This window comes from Porites lutea, chromosome 2 (genome assembly GCF_958299795.1).
Source record: "Porites lutea chromosome 2, jaPorLute2.1, whole genome shotgun sequence".
NCBI classification, from domain to species: domain Eukaryota; kingdom Metazoa; phylum Cnidaria; class Anthozoa; order Scleractinia; family Poritidae; genus Porites; species Porites lutea.
This window is the reverse complement of record NC_133202.1, coordinates 11,736,336-11,763,836: the sequence shown is the minus strand read 5'-3', so window position 1 is coordinate 11,763,836 and position 27,501 is coordinate 11,736,336. Positions and strand designations below refer to the sequence as shown.

General features: G+C 38.5%; 2 protein-coding genes across 3 annotated transcripts in view; one reads left to right on the top strand and one right to left on the bottom strand.

Moving 5' to 3' along the window:
- The window catches only part of LOC140927743 (N-terminal EF-hand calcium-binding protein 1-like), a 61,371-nt gene extending 59,765 nt beyond the window's left edge, over nt 1–1,606 (top strand). The window contains exon 14 of the mRNA XM_073377426.1: nt 232–1,606. Within this exon, the coding sequence (XP_073233527.1) occupies nt 232–260 (29 nt within the window). The 3' untranslated portion in view covers nt 261–1,606. The remainder of the gene's footprint in view (nt 1–231) is intronic.
- LOC140927742 (septin-7-like) lies at nt 1,535–27,501 on the bottom strand. Of its 2 annotated transcripts, XM_073377425.1 has the most exons (15): nt 27,112–27,501; nt 26,907–27,009; nt 24,327–24,436; nt 23,641–23,741; nt 22,736–22,870; nt 21,516–21,561; nt 21,283–21,354; nt 19,181–19,276; nt 17,994–18,090; nt 17,593–17,644; nt 16,278–16,391; nt 14,859–15,009; nt 8,466–8,632; nt 5,059–5,123; nt 1,662–1,728 (listed from the first exon to the last, which is right to left on the bottom strand). In XM_073377425.1, exons 1-15 carry the CDS (start codon nt 27,148–27,150, stop codon nt 1,721–1,723), a joined length of 1,356 nt encoding a protein of 451 aa, XP_073233526.1. In that variant the 5' UTR covers nt 27,151–27,501; the 3' UTR covers nt 1,662–1,720. The 2 variants fall into 2 exon arrangements, with proteins under 2 accessions (XP_073233525.1, XP_073233526.1); XM_073377424.1 differs by lacking the exon at nt 5,059–5,123 and having other exon boundaries at nt 1,535–1,728; nt 27,112–27,498.

Here is a 27,501-nt window from a genome sequence, read left to right as displayed (position 1 = left end):
TTTCTGCAGTTTGATTGGCTTAGAGCAGTAGTATTTCAGCTTAATTTGAAATACCTACATGTGAAAATTACAAACCTTCTGCGGGTAGTAGTAAAAACAAATAATAGCATGCTTTGTACGTGATATTTGGCATAAATACCAATGATGATATGAAGCCATCGAAACGTCAAGTTTCTTTTATATCGTTAATTTTTCTTTTAAAACACTGTTTACGTTCTCTTAAATTTCTAGCTTCTTGGTGGAGAGGACCAACCAGCTAAACAACTCAGTCTCCAAAGAATGCAGGCCTTCTTAGTAATAACTAGAGTATCGTAGTCTTTTTCAGATATACAAAGCAAGCATTCGTACGGAACTGCAATACTCGTCACAAATCGTTGAAACAGGAGCCATTTGTCTTGAATTTTCTCCAAATTTCTTACATTTACGCTTCACACCTTTGTTTTCACTCAAATGTGCCGCTCTCCTTCCCCAATGTTGAGCCGAGCGTATTTTGGAGCACTGAAATGACTGCAAACCCAAATGAACATTGGGGAGGGAAAAATCAACAAGTGTTTCAAGATTTGGGACGAGGATTGTGGGTGGCTTGTCTCAGAAAACCGTGTGTCGGTTTTCTTTTATAAAGTACGTGATTTTATTGACAATATCTCCAAAAAATTCTCGTTGAAAACGGCAAAATGATAGGGAAAAAAAAGATTCAGCCCATGCCCCTCATTGTAACACTCAGGTAGATCTAATAGCATATTTGATGGGCGCCTGGAAAAAAAGCGCCAAGTGATTTATGATTACACTGCTCGATTCTCCTTTCAAACAGTGTAAATAGCAGAGATCTAATTAATAGAAAAAAGAAAACTATTGCACTTTCCGGCCTTTTTTATTGTATCAATTAAAATTAACTTTATGGCCTTTTTCAAATTACCAGTTACATATACTTGAGTACATTTTTCTTTGGTGAAGGAGTTTCAATATTTTAATTTTTGCAACACGAACTTTCTGCAGTTAAATTGAAACAAACGGAAGAAGAAACCTAACTGTCTACTGCCTCCTTTATCTGCTTTGACCTACCTATTCTAACTGTCTACTTTAAGAGGTGTATGTTGAGAGAAAGTCGACTGTACTTCCCTACTTGAACGTGTTCATTTAATATCGATAATTGAGCTTAGCTTTCTTTTCACTTTTTTGTCTCTTTAACTTTGCATCAATAACATCTTGACATCAAAGGAGTATAGATTTTTAAAGATAAGCTATAAAACGATTAACCCATGTGAATTGGAGATTTACTCGATTGTAAATGGAAATTCACCATTACTGAAAAATGCAGAGTAAATAACCTTACATTACTTTAAAAACAATTATAAATAACCACTGAAAATACTTAAAAGGAAATAATTATGTTCTAAAGGGCAAAAATCTAGTCTGGACGTAGTAGCGGAAATTTTCTTTAAATGTTATTTTAAAATTTCTCTTAACCACACACTTTAAATGCACTTCAACCCGCGAACTACTTTGTACACAACCGACGCTGTATGTTTTAAGAAACACTTACTCGCCAATTTCAGTTTTCAGCAAAACTTTTGACCATTTTAATAAACTGTGATATTTTATCCTATGAAGGCGTATATAGTTCTTTTTTATAATTTGTTTAACTCTAACTAAAAGAATCCCTTTTTCTTGTCCTTCTTTTTCTCTTTGTCTTTTTCCTTTTCTTTTACATTGACTCCATCTACGGACCTGCAGAGAGAACAGACCGACATGAGGTACGACTTAAGGCTTCTTTAAAAAACATACCGTGCTGTCAGAACTGTTTAAAGAATGGTCCCATGAATCTCAATGTTTCCTCGGGAAACAAAATCAAATAGTTTACTGAAGGACCAGACATAAAGTGTTTGATATAACCCCTACGAAGAAAAACTTCTACGCGTACATGAAACTTATCAAAGTAAATCTCGGCGCGCGGTCAAAATTTGCGGTTATCAGTGCGCTGTTGGTACCCTGTGGCGTCATAGATTTTACAGTGTTAAGAGGAGGGAACCCATTTCAGTGTTACACGTCATGTGACCTAGAAGTGACCAATGAAAGCACTCGCTGATGGGAAAACAAGCAGGTAGCCCGTACAACAAACCTTGGTATCGACTCTAGGTCCCCCCTACAGAATCTCCTGTCACGTCAGCTCTCACGTCAACAGTATTAAAAGCGGATTTCTTTGCTAGTCGTTCCCCTCCTCCAAGAAAAGGGGGACATACGGATCATACACCACAAATGATCTTCATCGTGGTCGGGTGGAAAGCCAAACGGCTAAAACCCTGATTTGTCGTTTTATAGTGCCGTACTTTACTGTCTGCAAATCGCGCCTAGACGTCTCACTTTACTCTAATTCGCTTCACGTGAAAGCAATTGACGTAGGGGATGTCTGAACGCAAGCTGCCCTTACTGGTAAAGTAGCAAAATTTCTGGTGCGAACGGTTCTTGGTTCTCGAACAAGTGTGGCTATACGAGAGTGTGAGCAATAAAATACGCTGATATACCTTGCTCAAATGCGCACCTAACGTACATCACGTGTACCAAGCATAGGGAAGGAAAAAATCGAGTCAACCGTTCAAAAATCTCACTATAAAGTTACTCTCTGACTTACTGATCTTCTTACACAGAGCTCGCGGTCACCGCTTAAGTTAGCAATGACAAACGTGAAGTCGAAGCATTGTATTAAAAAGGAAAAGAGAAAGAAACTCGAACTTCAGTTATCAAGTAAATTTATTCTCGTCAGGAAAAAAATAACATCACAAACTTGGACAAACCACTATTGGCTTGGTTGTCTGTATCATTGACATGAGGCGGTTTGTTTTGGTGCGATTCAGAGGTCCCTCAAACGAGTTCGAGTGTAGTTCGTATTGGCCAATAAAGGATGTTTTATTCGGTCGACGGTTGATGTATGGTATTCAAGTCGGGAGAATTAAGCAGCAATCAGAAAGACCAAACTTGAATCCTGAAGAAGAAATCGAGCGAGTTGTAGTCTCGTCTGCCTGTGAAAACTCTACCCCATAAAGCTCCACATGTGACAAGTATAAAATTTCTCCTCACAGTTAAGAGAATAAAGAAGTGAGATTCAAAACAATGAGCTTCTATCAACTTATCATATAAGATGTTTATGGAGGCCATTTGGAACAATTTGACAATGTGTCTTGATATTGGGACCGTGTGATCACTATGGTGCAAGTCTATGTGTTCGGGCGAGCGAGCAGTCAGTATTTTAGCCTGCCTTTAGTTGCCATCTTTGATTTTGAAAGCAAATGGAGCGGACTGGGGAGAGCAGAAATTGCGCTCGATGGCGCCATCGATCAATAGGTCAGTCAGCAGGGTGGCCAAGAGGTGAAGTGTCTCGTACACACCACAACTCCCGCGTATTATAGTGTTCGCGTACACCACCCCCCTGGAAAACGCTTCCACTGCAGGTTATAGAACGTTTTCACATGACGTCACGGCGGCCATATTGGTGTTCAAAAACAATGAAACGGCGGCCATCTTTTCTTATGTAAACGATTTCTTTTGTTCTAACAAATTGCATAGATGCTGGCCACGTGAGTGAAAACGCTCTACATAGTTTGAACCTCTCGTAAACGATTGACCACTCTTCGGGACTGACTTATACGTTGAAAATTTTCTACTGTTTTAAACCTCCCGGGTACGACTACTGCACTAACCGCCATATCTCCCAAAACTGTCATTTGAGTAATGTGTTGTTTAACGCGTTAAGAAATGGAGAATCAAAAAAACTAGAAGAGATATTAAGTGTGGGTGTAGGATGCTTAAGTGTGCACGTGCGACGAACAATGAATAAACAACGCCTTACAGCTTCTGCGATGAGACTGGACTGTTGCGCTGCGACGATTTCTATTCCTACAAATCATGACACTGAAACATGAGCACTGTGTCAAATGGAACGTCAAAACTATTTGTTGCAAACTCGTTCCCAGTTTGTTATGTCAACTACGTCATCCTCGGGGGGGGGGGGGGGGGGGGGGGACGCACATCCACCCAGACCCCGGAAAGAGGTTGTCCAACACGCTGACCTCACGCTGACCTTGGAACTAAACGCGCTTTTGTACATCATTTGTTACAGGTCCTGTATCGGTTATCGATGCAAGACTCAAGTGCTACCTGACTAACAACAGGAAAACACCTTCTTTAAATCGCAATAACGAAACAATCAAATCCGCCAATATCGTCGTTTTGCAAAACAGCATAGATGAAAAGTGAGTAAACAACATGGCTTGATACCATGTCGAAAACCACATATGAGTACAAAAAAACTGTTTAACCGAGACAAGCAGTTTTTCAACTGACTGCAAAATAAGCGATCAGTCACCCCAGACATCTTACTTTAGCTTCCTCAGAGAGCATTAAAAAAAATTGATTTGAGAGGATTTAAAAAATGTTATCACAACTTGAGGTCTTAACTCATTTTCTCAGCTTATTATTTAAATATAATTATCATTCTCATAGTTTTAGCTCATTTAAATAATAATAACGATGATGATAATTATAATATTAATATCATTCATACTTTTTAATCCATGAACGTACCTGGAAAAGGTTTTTTTTTTACAAGTTCTGATTCTCTTTATTTTTAATAAAAACTAACTTTCCATTTATTCTTAGATTTTACTTCACTGGTCCTGCTTTGTTCTTCCATGCAAGTTTAGTTCTTTTGTATTTAGTTTAACCTTGCGCTGTTGCAAGTCATTCCCCCTGCAAAGTATTTCTTGTTACAATGTTTACGACTTTTAAAATTCTTGGAACCGTTAGCATGATTTTTGCAAAGCGAACTATGTTTTTATAAAAGCCCTGAGCTTTATGAGGTGGTTTTAAGATTTCCCCTTAGCCTGTTATATGATCTCTTGGGCATGTCTCACTGTTGGTAAGCCCTTTTAAGGAAAAAGGAAGCAGCGATTCTGGAAAGATCCACCTAGATCGACCTTAAAAAAGCTTGCTAACTCGCTTTATGGCGCTTATAAACTGCTTAGTAGGTTCATGTTTCAGTTTAGAATGTTAAAAGGTCAATACCTTGTTCACTTAGTTTAACACCAGGTTTGGCTTTGTGGAAACCACACAATACGCCTCGGAACAGTCTGTTAAAACAAATAACCAGAAAGTTATTTCCAAGCGCGCTCGCTCTCGTAAACAACTAGCCTGCGCCGCAGAAGAAACTAAACTCTGGTTGAGTCCGTCTACAAAACAGCGCCGAAATCCTTGTTCTGGGCACCCACTTGTGTACCAGGATTTGAGTACACGTTATGATTGGCCTGTTTAAAATGGCATTACCGATTTGCCAATCAAGATGAAATGCAATATGAAACCCTCTTCGGGTCGGGTTTTCGACGCCATCTTGACGAGTAGGCAAACTCGTTAGAAATCCAGTGTTTGTGTGAGAATCTAATGTCGAATAATTTCCGTAGAAGGGCTGTTCTAAAAAAGATATATGAATTGTAAAACTAAAGCTTCAATCCGATGGATTCTAATGAAAAAATTGACGGCGTTTCATTCGCTAGAAGACCTAGAACCCCCTTTTTTTAAATTTTCTAAACATTCGTCAGTAAGAAAGTCCGGGGAAAAGTTACAGACAAATATATGGAAAAGCTAAAGCAAATTGGAGAAATTTAAGCACAGGTACGCCCCCAAAATTTTTAGTACAATCCTTTGCCTTGTAGCTTTAGTCTACGATTCATATTTTTTTCAGAAAAGCCGTTTTACGGAAATTATTCGACATTAGATTCTCATACAAACACTGTAATTTCTCACACGTTTGCCTACTCGTCAAGATGGCGCCGAAAACCGTGAAAAGGCCGTTGGGGGCCCAGAACTAGGATATCAGCGCTGTTTCGCTGACGTTACTAACTGAGGTTAAATTACGTTTGCGACGCAGGCTAGTAAACAACGTGACCATTTCAAAATCCGAATCGCTCTGAGACAATGGATTAAAAACGACACTGTCTTTACGAAAGTTGTGTTGATTTGTTTGCGAAATAATCACTGAAATAGAGATTGCGGAGAAATACTGAGACTGAGCTAGTTATGAGGGGTTCGTAATCTTTTAAGTTCTTCAAATTTCATGACCTTCCATGAATTTTTCCAGTTTTCCACGAGCTTAAGTTAAACGTTCACTTTCGAAATTTTCACATTATTTTCATTTTTAAATTCCAAGACTTTCCAAAATAATCACAGAAAATCAAATTCTTAAATTTCATGACTTTCCAGATATTCCTACACTGGTTACCAGAGCTTTCTTCCTCGTGCGCGGCTACATGTTTCGGTGTCGGTCGCGGCCGACGTCACTCGCGGCAACCGCAATGCCTGACCGAAACCAGAGACCGCGCATGTGAATAGAAGACATGCAACAACTCACTGAAACAATCAGATGTAATTCTCAGTTAACATTGCCGCAAGCAAGTAGTCATGCACGTGTTCTACGATACGGTAAGAAAACCGTGACCTAATCGTTGACCATCAAACACACTGTATACAAGAGACAAGGCTGATTGAGCATTTTTACTGGCCAGACATATGAAGGAAAGTTAAGGGCTGCCCAAACTAGAAAACGTTTCGAACGTAAATTTTGCTTCCTCGGGCCTGTTTCTCGAAAGTCCCGATCAGTAATTACCGGGCCCGGAAAGCTGCTGTTGTTTACATTCAAGGTCGAGGTTCCACACGCTTTGCCGATAACATGATAAAACTATCAGTTAACAAAATAAAATGGACTGGTTTGTTGGCTAGTACCCGCGTTTTTGTTCTCTAGATTTGGATTTGTATATTTGTTTCCGGGCCCAAAAAGTTACCGGGACTTTCGAGAAGGGCCCAAGAATATGTTATCGAATCAAATTGAAAATAACGTTTGATCCTTGTGCGAAAACTAGTTTTGCATCTAAAACAAATGCATCTCAGTTTAGCCACAATGGGAAAAAAGAAAATAGTAAGAACCCACAAATAGACAGCAACAACGGACTTCCGTGTTGCTCAACAGTAAGCCTTGCATTTTGTTTGAAGTGATGCCTAAAACTTGGTCAGTCCTGCATGAAATCTTTCAAAAGCGAGTTTCGCGCCAAACAAACACACAAGAGGAAGGTGTACTAAACACATTTGTATTTTAAGTGCAACAGAGTTCAAGTTTGCAACCTCAGATAGGAACAGTAGCTTTTAGCTGCGGTCAGAATTATTATGCTTAAATTAACGTTACTGTAACACCTTTGCGTAAGGGTTAAACTTTAAGTGAGCATTTAAAAACCTTGCAATATTTCAGTGTTAACCGTTTATACTTTTATAGAGCGGTTTTAAGCGGAGCATCAAAAGTTATTCCTTAATTGGCCTAAAACTCTCACGCCACTTTCTGAACCAATCGGAGGACAATCGAAGACAGTCTTGTCCTGCCGCAGACGTTTCCCACCCTTTGCGACAGCAATAGCTTGTGTTGCTGGTTTTTGTTTTTAAAACGCGCTTGCACGGAAACACTTGCTTCGCGGGGTACGACAGTAGCAACACAGCTTCAGCATCTGATTGGTTGACGTGGTTGTGTACTCGTATTAAGATTGGCCGGAAAATAACTTTGGTGTTGATATTAGTCTTAAGATACTCAGTCTCAAAACAGTTCTAATAGATTAAGGGGACTGATAGTTTTGATTAGGAAAATGTAATTAATTTAATTTAAAAGATTTTTTAACTTCCCAAGAGGAAGGAAGTTTTTGAAGATTAATTAGTTTTTAATAGAAAACATAAATAACAATTTAATTTAACGACTGTTAGTTAAAAGTTTAGTTTTATTTCACAAATTAGCTAGCAGAAGATGCCTGGGAGAACAAGCAGGACAGAAAAAGGAAACCACCTTGAAAAAAGAAATCGTTCATTTAAAAAGCAGACAAAGATTGCTGTTCGAACGAAGGGGAGGGAGGATGATCAACCAACTGACTTTCTGTATTCACTCTCCCTGCGGTGATAAAGTATTTAAGCAAATTACGCATCCCCCCCCCCCCCCCCGCCAAATTCTTGATTCTTGAATTCGACGTATATACGAGAAGGAAACTGGGCCGAGTTAACTTTCGCAAAGACTTCTGGGACTGTTACTAGGGAAAGGGAGAAACAATTAGGGATTTTAAGCAGCCCCGTTTTTGAGCGACGCACGTCAACCAGAAGTGAGCCTTTTTCCCTTTTTAAATACCTTGACGCTTCTAAATCTGTATGGCTAAGTGTCTTTACTCTTACGGAGACGATTTGCCCAAAAATTTTTTCAAGGCTCAAGAGTACAAAAAGTCTTCTTCCGGTCGACGTGTGTGGCTGAAAAACGTGGCTGCTTGAACTGTGACCAGCACGTCCTAAGTAACAATCCCAGGAGTCTTTGCAGAAGCTGACTGGTTCCTGTTACCTTTCGTTTCTAAAGCGGCGGTTGTAACGCGTGTTTTGTTTCAGTTATTAATAACACCTACTTGAGTGATTTACTCGACGAGTCCGATCGTTCGAGGCCTTTCTGTCCGCTGTTTTTCTGCTCTTCTTCGTATTGCGCTTTTTCTCGCTCAAACTGTTTTCGTTTCTCCTCTAACTCTTTGTTTTGTTGATCTAGCTGTTTCCACATTTGTTCGTTTTTCTTGGCAAGCTGTTGACAAAAATAAACAAAATAAGTATGGAGTCAATATCATTTTTAAGGAGCTTTTACTGTAGCAAATTTCCCTTTCATAAACGGTCGTTGGCATTTTTAAGGTACTCAAGCTTAAGGAATATTTGAAGCATCATTTAAATGGTTTCTTCTTAAAGGAGAGAATATTCCTCGGGAAACATTGAGATTCTCGGGAAAGAATCAACCAGTGCTTTCTGTTATTTCCTCTTACAGTCTCAATCAATACGCACTGGTCGCCCAACTCACCTTACGAGGTTGCGTTTGTGCTGGACGCGCAGGTGTCGCGTTACAGGCGACCGTTAAAAGTAAGAGACTTTGTTTGAGAAATATAGCCTGTTCCAGGCGTTCAGATCGTGGGGACAGCGAGAAGAAATGTGAGCAAAAAAAGCACGAGGGGTGGGGTAGGGGGTGAGAGCGACGGAAAAGATACAAATAAGCCAGTCTCGGAAAGTTCTCTGTTATCTCTATTCGCTTAACGCACGTCTTCTAAAGCCACGCGTGGAAGAGTTCACAGACAAACAGATTCAAACAGCATTTCAATTATCACAGAAAAGGCAACCGGGAAGGGCGGCAGTAAATTTTGTATAGAATTGCTACGAAATCCCTTTCTCTAACCTCTTGAAAGTACACTATCTTAAGTTAGATATATTAAGCGACCGGGAACACCCCAATGGCTTTGTAGCTAAGGGGTTGTGGTTTCTTGGGCATAGAGAGAAATCGACGCCGTTCCTTCGCTTTCACCCCCCACCCCACCCCCTCGCGGTTTATTTTTTTCTGCTCTCATCTCTTCGCGTCATCTCCACGATATGAACGCCTGGAACAGGCTAGGCATATAACCACAACGTAACAAAGAAAACCGACAGCGGCCAGTCTACAATATGATCTGAGCGAGTTATGCTCGCCAGTTCTTACATTTTTAGAGTTGAAGGATTATGTTCGTTTGCAGGAAACAAATTTAAATGATTTTTTTCTGAATAGATAGTTATTTTTTTAAAAAAACAAATCAGTAATCATCGCGGTCTGTACCCGTTGCTTGATTGACACCTTTAAAGACCAAAAACTATTACTTTCCGGTCTTAAATTTGGATTCAGCTTACTAGCCGTCAAAGTAGGCGGAATGCATCCTTTAGCGCTTTTCTCCCCGTCTCCCTCCTCCCCTGCTAGCGGAATGATCTTTTGAAAACTAATCTCACAGGCGTTCCCTCCTCTCTTCCTCCTTACATTTTTCCCGTTATGTTACTTCGCGCTGCACTCCACCATCTGAACACTGAGATCTGCGAACGTTAAATAATGTTAAATCTAAACTATAGTTCAAAGAAATGAATAAGATAGACCTCCCCAGTCTACAACATGGCTCGCTTCGATCGCCGAATTTTTTGTTTTTTTTAATTTTTGCTGTTTCACGCCTTTTTTCCTTTCATTTTTCGGCCAACTATAGAGCCTGGTCATAGGCAAACCAGCAGTTGGCTTTCACGCATGATCGGGTGCACATGGTTTTGGAACAAACACATTCGCCATTTGCACATCTCCCATAACACGACTTGTTTGCCCCGCAAAAATTTGTACAGTCGAATCTCGGTAACTCGAACCCTCTATATAACTCGCAATTCTCGCTAACTCGAAGTAATTTACATTTCACTTCAGATACTTTTCTATATAATTTTACCCTCGATAACTCGAACTTTTTTCTATATCCCTTGAAGGTTCGAATTATCGGGAGTCCACTGTATAACGTTGTCTCTTCTCGTTATTGCAGTCGTCCCCAAGGGAAATTAAAGACAAAGCTTTAATATGCAATTTTTTTTACAAAAACCCCAGTTTATCTATTAGACGACTGAAGTGCCTAATTATTCAAAGTGAAGCGTAACTTTTTGACTGAAAAACAGAGCAATGGGCAAGAGCGATGTAGTATTAAACCAGAGGTTGCGATGTGATTCCAGGTTGTTTATTTAACCATGTCGAAGCTTTGATCTGTTACAATAGAACATCGGTATCAAAAATTCTTTTACAGGGCCACTGAGTCCGACACGTATTTGGTAAAAATGCGCAAATATAATGAAATGGCGGCAATAATATAATCTACAGACAATTCCAAGTTAATTCGATGTACAAAGGTAAGTCCGTTTAACTTATCTTGTTTTTAGGCGATTGCGTGTCGCGCATGTAATTCTAGTAACATTCCAGACATATTATTGTTTTCTCCTTTAACAAGCAAGGTCTTCTGAATTTTTTTTAAGTGTAACAGTGTCATTATACCCAAACGAATGTAATATCATAACTTAAAAATCTTTTGAAATCCTTGTTTAGCCAGGTTTCCGTGTGATCGCTAGGATAGCTGAAAATAAACCTCAAGGATCACAGCGACTTAAAAAATGCAAAAAGCTTTTCAACGATCACTGAAATTTTGTAAGAATGGTCTAATAGGAATTTTACTTCCCAACAAAAGATCGGGAGATTGATTAAATGTTAACGAATGCCTGACCCAAAAGAAACCTTGTATTATTCTTATTTATCTCGGTTACAAAGCAAAGGAATTAAACTGTTTACTGCGAAACCTTAGATACAGTTTATATTGTGTTATATTAAAATGAATATCTTTTTTCTTCTTCTTTCTTGTGTACAGAGGATTCAAATACTGGGCAGAAGTGAGTCTTTTCTGTCGTCCCAAGACAGTGCTGTAGTAACTAAAGGAACTTTAGTGGAAAGACATTGTGAGGACTTACTGCACGATTAAAAAACTCAAATTAAGTTATGATTAAAAGACGTAAAGAAATGCTGTAAAAAAAAAAAAAAAAAATATATATATATATATATATATATATATATACACCCGTTTTCAAAAAGGTTTTCATACAGAGAGATATATAGATAGATATATACTTTATTCTCTTGCACGTGCGCCCGTGTGCATTTTGCACTTCTTATTGTCCAACTTGTGAAAAACTCGGTTCAACGATAAATTTTTTCTTCGTCGGGTTTTTTGTTCCAATTTGACATGTCGTTTTGAGTTTGTTTTTTTTTTTAGAAAAATACATGCGCCCTGCGATACAAATTTACAATGGCGAATTATATAGCTGATTTTGGGAATGAGGAAAACATCCCGCGAAGCAGCTGATCCGCGAGTTATCGACGTCACCGAATTAGTAGGCCAAATGCCATGACATCTGTAGCAAGTGACGAAGCATTTTCATTGATTGAGTGTATTAAAAAATGCGCTGTCCAGGGGCGTGCTTAAGAGAAACTGTAAACTAACTTGACAGCATTTGCTAGCCGAGAGTTTATTCTGTCTTCAATGAGACGTTGCCTTACAGGCCGTGATTTTACACGCAAAAAGGCTGAGAAATTAAGATATATGACCAGCTCATCATGGTTATGATAAAGTCTGCTTTTATGAACCTCGTCAACGTCTTAGTCCGTTTTAATCAACTGCTATAATATTGTTGCTCCTTCCCACATATCCAATATGGACATCCACCGTTACATCCAGTCCTTCTCAGCGGTTTAGAAAACACTTTTTTTTTTTCATTTCATCTGCGTTTTTCCCCTTATCCTGTAACGACAACAATTCTTTGACCTATAAGTGACCGAATTCCTCATTCTTTAAGTTTCAAGAGAATGCAAATCAAGAGAATTGCAGACAATACTCGTGCATTATTTTTTTAATTGACAAATTGGAACAAAGAACCTGACGAAAAGAAAATTTATCGTTGAACCAAGTTTTTTCACAAGTTGGACAATAACAAGTGTAAATGCACACGGGCGCACGTGCAAGAAAACAAAAGTATATATCTATCTATATATCTCTCTATATGAAAACCTTTCTGAAAACGGGTGTATATATATATATATATATATATATATATATATATAAAAGAACAGTTGTGCAAAATATCTGTTCGAAAGTGATGGCCTCTGCAAATAAAAGTCCGGACTCACAGAATGCTTGGTACAAATGGGCATTGCATCACAAAATTCAGTAAAGACTGAAGGCTGACAGATTTCGACTTATCCAGGATATTAGAAGGGCTTCTGCACGCGGAGTACACAACTGCACGACTTTCCTTGACTTCTTGCGCGGACTGAACCAGCATACATAAAGGACAGCAGCAAGTTGCCATGAAATCGTTCAAGAACGTACCCTCGATTCTGTTCTGCTCACGAATCTTGGATCGGATCTGGGCCATAAAGAATACGTTTGCGAGCGGGATACAGGTAGCCAGACCGCATAAGACATAGCATTCTGCGCCAACAGCTTCGGCATTCTTTCCGGCAGTGTAATAAGGACAGAAAAGTGTTGCAATGCATGTACCACAGTCATCAAAGCACCCAAACAATCCATGCGACCACTGCTTTGCCATAGTCGAGGTTTGTATCAACAAGACAGCGAAATAAAACGGTAGGACAAGAAGACACGGTTATTTACTCCCGGCACTAAAATCAACTGCTGCATCTAAACAGCATCCACAACAATCCAGGGGGGCTTTTGTTGGCTCACATCAAATGTCGAGCAGTATGAGTGACAGTCTCAAGCGCATTCATATGACAGAAGGACCGCCTGGTCAGGGTGCAAAAAAAGCAAGTTTTACAGCTTGCCATTCGGGCGAGCTGAAGCTAGCATTTATGAAACCAAACTTCATTCCAACCGGCCCCACAAATTTTTTTGATGAGCAGAATTGATTTCACAGTTCCTCTGTAATTTCAATTTCACAAAAAAACTTCACTTGCCCGTCGGACAAGTTAAGAACAAAACTCTCTAGCCCGATACCAGAATTCACTATAGCCCCGGGCTATCGGACACAAGTTTCTTTTCATCTGGCTTTGTATTGTACGTCGTACGTGCTAAAAAGGCATATTAACCGAATGAACCAACCGGAAAAAAAAAATTTTTCAAGGACTTATGACGCAATCTAAAGAAAGCGGAAAATCTATTTTTAAAACGATATTTTCCGCTTCTAAGGCGTATAAATATACCAATAGGATATTTCTAGAAATTTGACAGAGTCTGAAAAGGCAAAACAAACAGGCCTTAAAGCAACAGACAATAAAAATATAAGGTTTATACAAAAACACACAAAAAACAAAAAACAGTTTGCTTAAAAGTCACAATTTCGGTTGATACATATGGGAGTCAAAGTGAAATATTTCGAATTCCATCACGCGATAAATACTATAGAAAAAGCACGGAGAAATAACTATTGGCGTGTCAACAAATGCGCGCAGAAATAATTCTTCCCCGTTGACATGCAATAAAAATCAGTACCTTGCAGCCCTGTTCCCGGGCCGACAGAAGAGAAAAATTACCTTTTTCTTTATCTTTTATTCTCATTTCTCTTTTCTATAAATAAGAAAACGTATCTAAGCCCGCAATACTAACCTCCAGGTTAGGTTGCTATTACTAATAAAAAGAAAATAGTAGTAAACTCCCAATAAGACAGACGGACACCTTTGGGCGCAGCACCATGTGTCCGTCGAGCGATGTCCGTCTTATAGAGTCAACCAAAAGGAGTGAAGAAAGGAAGGGGCCAACTCTAGGTGTCCGTTTTAGCGAGGTGTCTGTTAAAATAGAGCTGATAAATACCAAGTCTCGTTTAGCGAAAGATCAAATGTCGGTCAAAACGCACCTGCTCACGTTTTTTAATAGAGGTCAACAGTGATTTCTAACTTTCGCGTGCTACGCGTCAATGTAAAGTTTTTTGATATTCTACACCGGCAAGCCATGTATTTGTTTTATAAAAATCGTTTTAAAACTCCCCATGTGCGCGAGTGGAGCAAATTCGTTGAGGATTTGCAGCATTTGTCTGTTACCACAGAGCAAAATTTGTGAGCTCAAATCACGGCCGAAAAACGGCCCGGAAACGGCGTCGAATTTAGTTTTTTTAAATACCTTGTGTTAACATTCTGCTGACCTAATTAGCGTTTGCCATTTGCACGCTCAAAGAGGTGTAAGAGTGTAAAACCTCCTTTCTCTCTCCTTTCTCTCTCCATTATCTTACCTTTCTCCCTCTTTCTCATATCGACAGTGAATAAAAGAGAGACGTCATGAGAATAACGGGTATGATCGCACCAGATGAATTTTGTTGATACTTCAACAACTTCTCCCTACTATTTGCATGGGAAATGAAATGGGCCAACGAAGGAGAATGAGATTTTTAATTTTGATTTCGGGCTTTTTAGGGTAAAAACGAGCTCAGCCTACCACCCTCACCTCTGTTTCGGAATCTTTAAGCTTCTTCTTCTTTTCCTTGACTTTCATTTCAAATACTTGTTCCATCTCTTGCTGCATCTTTTTCAGTTTCAATTCTCGCTCCTCTTTCTCGGCTTCCAGCTGCTCGAGTGGACTTCTACTAAATGAAACACTGCAAAAGATAAAGCAAGGTAGAGTATACTGAGCTGTTATAGCACTGTAAGGCATGACTGCCGTACGACGAGCCTTTTTCCTTACTGATTGGAGGCTACACCTCAAATGCTGTATCTCGGATGAACACGACAGGTGTGATCTTCCTCGGTAAAACCTTTACTTACATGTATCATAAACCGTTAAACGTTGGAAAACTGAAGGGTGATGAAAGAAATGAGATGGTGAATTCGAATACATAAGAAAGATGTGGATCAATTTAGGCTTCTGGGAAACTGCCTACCTACCCTTCCCCTAAGCCAACATTTTGTCCTAAGTGAGAAGTAAGTGATAATGCTAGCTTAGGGGAGGGGTAGGTGGGCTAAAGATTTTAGTCTGTGACAGAGGTTGCTCGAAAAACTCCCAACAGGCGTCGAACCTATGACTTTCTGGTTGTAACCTAGTCAACCAAACGCTCTGTACCACTAAGCTACAGGAGACTCGAGGCAACTAAGGCCACTTGACTAGACTATGTTCATGTGACAAACTTCCTGTACTTTACTCTGTTCTTAGGAGTTCGTCACTTGTTCTTGTCACGGGCAGGAACGCGTGACGAACCCCTAAGAATGTCTTCGTGGGAGACTATCCTGGAAGCTGCTAGGACAAGAATGTCGATGTGTGCTTATGCGCAATGAAAGGAATGTGAGTCTCCTGTAGATCAGTGGTAGAGCATGTAGACTGATAACCAGAAGGTTATGGGTTCGACTTAGCGCGAAACGTTCCCTGCGGCGAGGAGCGAGGAGAAACGGCTGTTTTCGCAGGCTAGGTTCGAATCCGATTTAGGAGTACTGTTCTCGGTCGTACTCACGACCCTCTAGCTCTAGTTCGGACGCTCTAACCACTGAGCTATGGCCAGGAAGGGTCGAAAATTAATTATAACTACACCAGTCATACAACATCGTTCTTAACTAAAGGGTAGTTGACGCCGGATAGCAAACGCTTTTCCACTTGTTTTAACGCTTGTTGCTAAAGTTTCGTCAAAGAGGTTACAACGGGCTACGTATTACCAGCCTTCGTCTTTCTTCGAGTTAGTTCTCCTTTTATTCATTCGCCACTTTAGAAATGAGATGGGAATTGGAGCCAAAATACATCCCGCAGTTGCTTCTGGGATCGCTACTGGGGGCGCACTGGTCAGCTTTCCCTTGTCCCTAGTAACAGTCCCAGAAGTCTTTGCGGAAGTTTATTCTGTCCAGTTTCCTTCTCGTTTTAATTCTTAAAACCCAAACTTACTTTGAATTTGGTTGATTGGTTGGAGAGCCCACAGTCATTGCGGCCAATTTTTCACAGCGGTAATTTTCATAATGAGTGTCATTGGTGACATCCTTCAAATCCTGCATGTGCGTTCTACAAGGCGAAACAATACAATGAGAAGAAATACAATGCAGTGCAGTGCTTTAATTTTCTAACAAATGGTAAAATGAAACCAAAGACATGCTATTTCCCGTTGGAGAGACTTTGCCCTTTTTAAATGCTTAATGTCACTTTAAATTCACGAAAAAACCATCAGCAAACAAAACATATATGTGTCATGCCATCACAAAACTGTTCCGAAGCCAAAGCCTTTGGTATGCCTTTTATTTTCATAATGTTCTCTGGTTGTTTACCATTTGCATAAGCAAACCGGTCGGTTCACGGTTTGGGTAAGCAAAATTCAGGACTGTTAAATTTAGCCCAGGAATCGCATTTACCATTTGTACAAATCAGTTCCATTCACAAGGAAATGGCTTCGAAATCCTGAAACTGGTACCACAGATGGCTTTGAAGAAATGCAACATGAACTTCCGTTAAGAACTTTCCGTCTGGAAAAACAGGAGAAGCTTTTCAGATGTTCCATTGCTCCTGGAAATTTTCCACGGAAGCGACCCACATAGTTTGAAATGTCACACATCTTCACCCCATAACCCGTGGGGTCCCTCTCCCCCACGCCCCCCGTGGTTTAGGGGGTGGAGACGTACATGTACATGTATGACATTTCACCCTACAACCCAAAAGATTGTGCTTCATTTACTTTCCAACCGCCGGGATTTTTCGGAAAATTTTTGTGAATAGCAAACAACCTCTGTATCATGTCACAAATCAACTATAAGGTGTCACACTGAAGGGTAGTCTCCTCTGCAGCTGTTCTTTGTGATGCCACAGACTTATGGGGAAGAGAATCGCGTGACAACACAGAGACTGGGTGCATAGGAGAATATCAAAAGGAAAGCGACAGAGGATAATTGGTTGTATGAGAGCCCAAAGGGACCCTTCTATTTCGACTGCTACTCAAAGAGGCTAATCAGCAAAAGAATTGATAATGTGTAGCATAATTTATGCACGTCGCTCCATGACAGTAAGATATTCTCAAATACTTTAAGAGCCTCAAGATAATTATTACAGAGAGGCTATGAACATGTTAATCCATTGGGCAATGCAATGCCAAAAAAAGCCGTTATATTCAGTTAAATAAAAGAAAGTAGCCATTTCCTCCCCTCAAACATTTGAGGGGAGGGAATGGCTGTACACAGGCTAAAAACAGAAAAAAAAAACATCACAATAAACTTACCTTATTAGCATATTTCTTAAAGCAACAAAATCGCAGTGATCTACATTCTCAACTAAATGGGAAAAACAGAGTGTCAATATCACTAAGATGTTACTAATTTTTAAAAATTAACATAAAAAAATGGTTCTATCAATTGAGTTAAATAAGTCAATTTATGATAGTAAAAAGAATAAATCTGATATGGAAAATTGCTGACAATAGAAGATTTCGGCGTTCACCAGGCCTCTGTATCAAAACAAATGAGGTTCAGTGCATAGTCTTTGATATGGAAATGATTTTTCATTCACATGCAAATAAAACTCATTTTTACAAGAAAGGTTGTCCCCTTAGCCTCATTTTGAAAGTGAGGGTTTTTGGACCTCGTAAATTGGCCTATTTGTTAAGTTGAACAGTACATGTACCTTCAGCCACACCCCATGGGTATACTCTGGCTCGCACTCTTTTGCCATTGACCTCCAACACTGTATTACTGCCCACCACAGCAAATGGTATTCTGTCCTGTGCACAGTATTTAAAGAGACATGGACTATGATGAGAAAGATTGATGCTGTCTTGTTGTCAATAAAGAGTGTGTGCAAGAATGAACATGAAAAATTTAAAAACTTAAAAGAAACTACCCGCATGTACTCCCTTGAGTATTGACACATTATCTACAATGGGGAAACCACAACAACAACAAAAACAAACACAAAAGATCTGTTTATTTATTTATACTTGTAATTTATACTTTTGTTTCCTCCTTGAAATGATACTGCCATAGATGGTTAATGTGGCTAAATGTGATTTAGGTGAGGTTAAACGCAAGACAATGCTGGCCAGCAGTCTTCTTCACTAATCGTATGTGGGGCGGTCTCGGGGTTTAGCAAGGCCTAAGTGATTTTACAGTGCTTTCGCAGGAGTCAACCATTTTGCTCTCGTTGCTTTAGCGTGCAGTACTTATAGATGTTTTTTGCCCCCAGCCCTCCCTCCTCTCTGGAGGCTGTTTTGGTAAGTATCTGTGCCTCTCTCCACTGAGGTTCTCAGTGTGACGGTGCCTGTTGAGTGCCGCTCTCAGGGTTGTCATGGTTACCTTCTAAGATCGCTTGTGGCCCCCTTCCACTTCTTCAGGCACCTTTCCCCCACCCATCTATTGTTGATGGGTTTAACCCCATCCCAGGGCTAAGATTTCAAGGTGCCTGGTATATGCATTTAGAAGGAGAGGAATTGAACAGGTACAAACGTTTTTTTCTTTTTTTTGCGTCTATTTTCCATTTTTATCCTATGAAAGTAGCAGGGTCACCCTCATAGCAGCCAGGAGAAAACATCAGCCCCAAGCCCTTAGTGACAGCCCTACTACCCCATCAACTCTTGAAGTCTCACTAGTTAGATAAACATATCAGGCAATTTCCAACTTCCTTAATCTCTCACTTTCAAAACAAGGCTAAATGCAAAACATTTCTTGTGAAAATGAGTTTTATTTACATGAGAATAAAAATTCATTTTCATATCAATAGCTTTGCGCTTAGCCTCGCTTCGAAACACAGGTTTAAGGCAACTCGGAAATGGCCTTCTAACAGGCATTGACTCCATCGCGTTATTATTTTCAAACCTTCATGCTAACAGCAGCGACATCTTCATCATCTTCCCCACCCAGGTCAGGAAATCTGTATATTCCTATGTCATTTTCTTCTATTTCTTTCAATATCTGACAAATAATCAAACTCGGGTTAAGTTTACACAGATTTAATATTTAGGGGACTGAATGACTTCATGAAAATAAAAGTGACCAGCAATTATCAGTATTATTCTTAACAGTAGGCAAAAACTTTATGTCTACATGTATGATAGCTAAATCAAAATGAAAAACATTTTAGAAATTGAAATAACCCTTTCCCTTATGCTACCCTTCAACTGTTTATTTTTTTTAGTTTTTATTTATTTATTCCTCCAATTCCCAGCTGACACATAGTTATGTAAATATAACTGAGAAAAGTAATATAGTAACAGATAAAGATTACAAAGGAAAAAAAAAACGCGTAAAAAAGAAATTACAACACTTAAATTGAATTACATTGTATATTGGAAGGAGAGGAGAGGGGCACATCTAGATAAACTAATATTGTGCCCCTTAAAGTTATGTATAACAAAATAGCTCAGAAAGTTATAAAAGGGATATTGATTCATTAGTATTGAGCCAGGTACCAGCGTAAAAGTGCTTTTTTAAACATTTTTTTAGATGGTTTGTCTCTAATGGATTGCGGAATATCGTTCCAAAAGAAACTTCCAATAATGCTGGGGCAAAATCTCCTAAGATTAGTTCGAAATAAAGGTATTGCAACTTGATTGGATGATGCACTGCGGGTACTGTAATTATGTAGTTCAGATACTAATGAAACAGGTATATTAGAAAACTTTTCATGATGGAAATAATCATAAAAAAGCATACATGTGTTCAGTTTAACAATATCAGGAAATTTCAGAAGGCCTAAGGATGTGTAGTGTGGAGTTATTGATTCCATTAAAGGAACATCATTCATAACACGAACCGCTTTGTTTTGTATCTTTATGATTTGAGACAATGGAGCGTTATTATTTCCCCAAAGTGTACAAGCATAAGTAAGGTAAAGATAAATAAGAGAATAATACACACTAATAAGTTTTGCTTTTGATACATAATGCTTCAACTTAACCATTATATTTATATTTTTGCTAATTTTGCCACATATATAGTCAATATGGTCACGCCAAGTAAGGTGACAATCAATATACACAATATTTTCAATATTTTACACAAAAGGACTTCTCTAAATGAACATTTGCTACGGTTAGTGGTGGACAAAGATTGTAGTTTTCCTTTTGACGAGGCATAAGGATAAGAAACTTAGTTTTTGTCAAATTTAAGGTCAATTTATTACTGCATAACCTTCAACTGTCTATGGAAGGCTGTGCTTTAGATAAGAAAAATTTACTATGTGCAATCCAGAGGTACTAATCCTGTGAAATGCAGGGTGCCCAACATTGCAGAGAGCAGGGTTCGTACATTTTTTCTTGATTATTTCAAAATTCAACACTTTTTCCATACGTTTTTCCAAAACAATAATTTCTTTTTTCCAGATTCAAGGTTATCAAAATTAGGTGATGAACAGAGACCTACATGTAAAAGAACAAAGGAACAAAGCTTTTTTCATGGTCTGCTGCAAACATATGGACAAGATGGAATGAGATTTGACCAAAACAAAAAAAATTCACTTACCGGTATCATATAAAGCATTAATTTTGTTGTAGCTTTGAAAGAAAAAAAAAATTAACTTTTTTCCAGACTTTTTGCACCTCTGGAAAATTGCTGGGCAAATTTCAAGTTTTTTTTCCAGAATTTAAGACTCTGGACAAACCCTGCAAGTGTGTGAAGAAAAAGGATTTCCTTGCTGCTCCAAGGCAAAAGGCTGCAAGGCTCTGCTAGAGCCCATAAAGTCCTATTATGTACATGTACTATTGACTCTCTCTAAGATAGACACCTTTGCGACTGGCAGTAAAGAAAGATGTCTTTCTAACAGAGAGTCAACTAAAAAAAGTAAGTTCATAGCGGTGTCTGTTAAGTGATAGTTGACTGCACCGGTAAAACCATGCATGCATGTTAAAGTGATCAGTCTGTAATTTAATAAGCTCTAAATTGAAATTTCTCCAGAACACAAGTCTGCCAGCTAAAGGTACCTGCTTCTTGAATTTTGTGCATTCCTCTTGTGTCAAGGTATCAGCTTTAGCTATGACTGGAACAATATTAACCTGAATAAAGGAAATGTAGAACAGCATTAAGAGACAGAGCATCTGAGCATACTTTTTCCCTTAAAGCCAACACAGATGCTTTTAAAAACTTCTTTCAGTGTCAACGCAGCTGTATATCACCACATGTACATCGCCAAGTGAAATGGGGGAAGAGTCCATACCTTGTTGTGAAGTCTTTTCATAAATTCTATATCCAAGGGCTTTAAGCTGAAAGTAATAAAATAAATTTGATAAGCTAGTACACAAAAAAATGATCTTTAATTCAAAATTTTTCATTGCGTATCATGTACATGTATGCAGCTAAAATGCATGTACAGCTGTATGTGGGTATAATGATAGCAGCATTCATTTATGTTCTTCTGAATGGTAGGTCTTCATGTACAGTTTGGAAAAAATCTTGGTGGAGTTTCTGCCACAACCACAGTAATCTTAACATCATGAATAGAAAATATTATGAAAAGTGCATAGCCCCTTTTTGAGTGAACCTTGATGTAATATCAACGGTCACTTTCTTCTGTCCCCAAGGTGGCCATTGAAGAGATGTTCAACTGTACATCTGTGTACGTAGTTCTAACTTTTTTTCTACAGATAAAATCCTGTGGTGTTACCATTCAAATGAAAACTCTTTGGCAGAACTTTTACATATCTCTTCAGGGCTTCTGATATTTTGCGTGGTCGCAGAGCTGCGAAATTCAGGTAAATCAGCAAAATTCACAAAAACATGAAAAATACCTCAGAATTTGGTAGAAGTCTTATCAAATTTATGTCTGTACAACAAATTTGAAACTTATTTCCGCTATTGGGGCTATTTAATTGCCGTAAACTTGTAAATTTATCTTAGAACTTCATCACTGAAATGTGCGAACGTCCTGAAACTACCAGGCGTAGATTATGTTGCAAAAAACTGGGCACTAGCCATGATGTTAAAGGCTTTGCCACTGGTTCATTTCTAGAGCATATTGTTGTTGAAAGAGCAAATAATGACCTCTGATAGAAAAACATTAAAAATGCTGGTCTGATCAGCGCAAAACTGATCGATTTCTAGCCAAATTTGTTTTGAAAATAACCATAAAATCAGCTGTTTTTTACCGATTGCTTTTTGGTGAAGTTTGCCCCAGAAAGTCCTGTGAAATTCCTGCGAAAACTGCTGATTTTTCTGTGAATTTGTCCCTAAAAATTCCGCGAAATTTGACTTTTTCTTCCACGACCTGTCAGAAGCCCTGTCTCTTAGAACTTGAGAAAAAAATTATTTACTTATTTATTTGTTGGTATTTTTTCTTTGGCCATTATAGGAGTGAAAGTGTTAAGCTTGAAAAAGTTGCCTTGTGTTACTCAAAAAGAGAGACGAGATCACATGAGGGCCTGAACTTCTCATACTCACCAGTGCCCTGTTGGAGCAATGAAATACAAACAGCAGTGAACTCTATCATCAGGGAATGGCTTTCTGTAAACTTTTGACTCAGCATTTAAATACTCCTCAAATTTACTGTCAATATACTCTATTATAGGTTTCCAGCTGAAAAGTAATGAATTCCACAGTGAGATTTTAGTTATTTAATCCTACGGGATTCCTTTAAAGGGATTTAATCATTGGTGTTTTATACTTAGACAATGAATTATTTCTTTGCCTCTTTCTCACACACTTTGTCTATCTAGTCCCAACGTAATATTATTTTCCCCCTTTTTTGCAAGGTTATTGAGTTGTTGTTGTTATCATTATAATTATTTATAGTAGATTTAAAATGCAATTTGTAAATTCACGCTGTTCCATAATATGTACTGTAAACTACACCTTAAACTTCCAAAAATGGAAGTTGCAAATTCAATCTATGATTTTTTAAAAGAGTCTCTAAAGCCTGGTTTTCACAAGCACATGAGCATTAGCATAAGCATAAGCACAAGCACATGTGTAAGCAAGTGAAAACTGGGTCGACATAAGCATAAGCACAAGAAAAACAGACCAGTCCATTTTTCTTGTGCTTGTGCTTATGCTAATGTCATAGCTTTGACTAGTGAAAACTGGGCTGACATAAGCACAAGCATAAGCACAAGGCCGAGGACCAATCATAGGTCACTTTGACATAGACCTCATTCGAACGTATAAAAAGCAATGTGGCAGATGCTTCATCCACCATCTTGTTTGTCAATGGGTTGAAGAGAGCTGGTATCGAGAATTGTGTCAAACATGCCATTCGACGCATGCGTTGCGTACATGTATGTCCTTGCGCTTATGCTTATGTGCTAGTGAAAACCAGGCTTAAATAACTACAAGTAACATTTGCTTACCAGTCCGTATTGTCAACAGCATCTCCAAACCCTGGTGTATCCACAACTGTTAGTCTTAACCTAACACCTCCTTCTTTCATCTCGATTGTTGAAGGCTTTACCTGCAACAACATTGCGATAAAACTCTTTGAAATGCAACTTAAGGTATCACAGAAAAGATACAAGGCCAAACATAAGGTCGCTTCATGTGCGTTAATATTATTATACAACTACTCAAACCAGTATCAGTGGAAAATATTACATGCTATGATACACTCATTATTAATGTAGAAATAACACAAAAACCTCGCAACCCCGAGGTGAAATTGAAAATTGATCCTTCTTTACAGTGATTAGTATATTTTGTGGAAATAATCAAGAATTAAGGTTTATTATAATTATTTTGGCAAGTGTGCATGTAGCAGACAATCAATATAAATGTTTTAATCAATATCCAAATAAATATCTCATTTCTGAGTCAGTTTAAACAACTTGGCACCTGACACCTATTTCTTTCTTTCCTTTTTTTCCTTTTTCAAATAATTCTCTGATTTTTGGACTGTAGATGAGACTCCTTTCAAATTTAATACTGGAGTTTATAAGAGCACATTGTAAATATTTATCTCTTGTTTATTGCAAATTTACAAAGATTTTAAAAGTTTAAAAGTCACTGGTAAGAAGTGTGGATGTATTATAATATTACTTACAGAAACTGTTTTGTTAAGTCGTTCTTCAACACTTGGATAGCCGGCAGGTGTGTAAATATCAGTAAGGAACAATGAGTTAAGAAGTGTTGACTTTCCCAAACCACTTTCACCTACGAAAAAAGAGCAAGAAATAACTTATATAAAGGGTTATCATCACAGCGGATTGCCTGGGACAACAAGAAAATTCTTCCTAAAAACACAGTAATATAAGACAGCAGAAATGGGGACAAATGACACAAAGATGGGTTGGAAATGCCATGGTGATGGAGACAGTACAGCTTTACAATCGTATATAAAATCTACAGCGATATGGCTTTCTCCTCAATGCACAAAACAACACGTTTTAAAATTTGGACTGGGGACAAACAACCCCCCTCCCCCCCCCCCCCCCAACCCTAAGAAGGCCTCATTTATGTGGGAATGGAGATGGTACTCAGCATGGTGTTCAAACTAACATTTACTGATTTAGAAACAAGACCTTACATTGCTTAAAAGAGGAGCTACTGCTAGTACTGATCCAGCTGCATCTCTAGATCTTTTAAAGGGAGAGTGCCCCACCCAAAAAATCTATGTTATCTTTATTAAATGTGAAATGCATTAATCTTTATTTTAAAACTAGTCTATTATAATTATCTGGAAAGGTTTCTCAACTCCCAGCCTTGTTGACGGCATTGAACCAAATGGCAAAGGCAAAGCACAGGTCACTGATGTAAAACTTTTGTGACATGTAGGTGTAGCTTAAGTTATGTTAATTTCAATTAAAGGCAAAACATACTTATGGATCTGCCTCATACCCAGTCACTCAAAATCACTTTTTGGGGGATAATTGAGTTAATTATTAAGGAAAGTTGTGACGAAGGGAGTGATGCGCTCGTTTCCATCATCCCTCTCTCATGCTTCTCCCTAGTCTCCAGCTCTCGCATGTTTTTTCTTGCTTACTCTTGCTTAGTGCTCCCAACTGAGTATTGGAAAACCTCATGGAGGAGGCAGCTTATGGATCACAATAGATTGGTATAACAAAAGGAGGAAATCCCCAATCAAAGTCAATCAAAAATACAAACAATAAAAATAACCCTGCTGAGAAACTCAAGACCTGTTTCAATTAAGAGGATTTAAATATTCAGCACAAACATTTGCGCACCATTTCTCTCTAACAAAGTGACAACTTGAGAGGAAAGGCTACGTTAACATTAGCCTATAAAATTGTACACTAATTGTTTGGTCTACAGGGTAGTACTCAAAACAAAAAGTTTTAAGTACTTCTATAATGAAATTAAGTACTTCATAAAGAAAAATATTTGGACAGGTAGTGAGGACATAACCACAATAAATCTACACTGGTGGCCTCTGACAAATTCCTTACAAGTCCACAGTGTTGATTGGCTCAGCCATCTGCTTCTTTTAGCATTAAACACGGGTAATTGGCACCTACATGTCGCCTTTGTGGTACAAGTAATCCATTTCATTTAAAGCAGATGTAAATTTCAAAGGAACTTTTCTTTGAATTATTTCATTAGTTTGTTGAAAGGTATATATCATAATAAAGGGATCTTTTCGGCTTCTTGTGGGCAATATAATAAGATAGAGAGTTTGACAGTTCTCAGACTACACACAAAGCTGATTACAAATGAAACTATGAAATCTTAAGTTTCGTGACCTCCATTGTCAGGCCATGAAACACACGCAAACATCAATGGAAAAAATGTCCATGTGTTAGACATCCTGTCATCTTTAAAAAGATGAGTATTATTATACAAACGAGAAGCTTAAATCAAGAAAAATACAGCCAAACTGGCAAACAATCGTTGATAAAATTGAGATTATCTTTGATCAATGAGACGTTTTTATGGGTCCTCGAAAATGAGAGAATGTCAAACATTGCTTGAAAAATTGGTTTCAACACCGATTTACACTGCTTGGGCTGTCGTTTCATCAATCGCACCTATCGAGTCAAACTGATAACTTGAGGTTAACCTAAACTCCGGAAGACGTAAATTGTAAATTTTACAGTTGTCCCACGCACGCTAACTTCATAAATGAACGCCCTTGTTAACAAAAATTCTAGATGTACTGGTGTTGTTTCAGGTTTGTGTTTCTTCTTGTACAGCATGTGAAGCCTGTTTAAATCAAAACAAGCAGATAGGCCGGGCTGTAGCTATATTGACGGGCGTGTATCGTAATCTATCGATGGTTTTTAGTGATATGGATTTAAGAACGAACGGAAATGCTAAAGGTATTTTTACAAAGTCGTAACTCCAACATCTTCCTTAGGCTTGATTAACAGAAAATGTTTTGTTGACAGAAGGAAATAGCATTCCATTTAGTTTTAAATCAAAGCGCCTTCGTTGCAGCTAGGATCAAGTGAGAGAGAAGCTTACATAAACATTGACAAAGAAGAAATTCCCTTGAGTTATCGTAACTTTTCACAGATTTACGAAGAATTAAACGAACAAAAAAAACTTAAAACTCTTATTCAGCATCACACAGTCAATGCAGAGATTTTAAAAAGGGAGGCATGGAACAGCACATTGTTTTGCTTCTGCAAATTTGCTTCCGTTCTCGCGATAAACTTCACCTTACCTACAACCATAACAGTGAATTCAAATCCTTTCTTGACACTCTTGCGAAAAACTTGATTAGGAAGATTTGCAAAACCCACGTAGCCTTCCATTCCTTTTGCACTCTGTATAATAAAATGAAAACCGAAGCAGTAATTCAAACACGCTTCAACACAAATAGAATCGGCTTAGAAATCGACCGCATAATTCTATCGTCTACTACTCACCGCTTTCAGAGAGAAGGGCAATTTTTTGATCGAGGCCATTGTAGAAAGACACAGCGGTTTGCAAAGAAGAGAAGGCAGAGGACAAGTTGAAATTAGAGTATGAACAAGCTAAACGTTATAAATTAATGATAGTATTGCAAAAACCACTCATTTGGCGGTGCGGTTCTTGGAGCCGAATTCGGTGACAACGAATCTTTTGTCGAGTCAATGAAATTTCTCCGCTCCACCGAATGTCTACGGGCTAAAATACCTGAAAGACACCTACAATAGCGAAAGTATTGCAAGTATTGGCTTCTCCGACGACAATGAATTACCTACCCATCGCAAGAAAGAAATTTTACGCTCTACAAGGTCCAAATCTCCACACAAAACACGCCTTCCTTTCCTTTG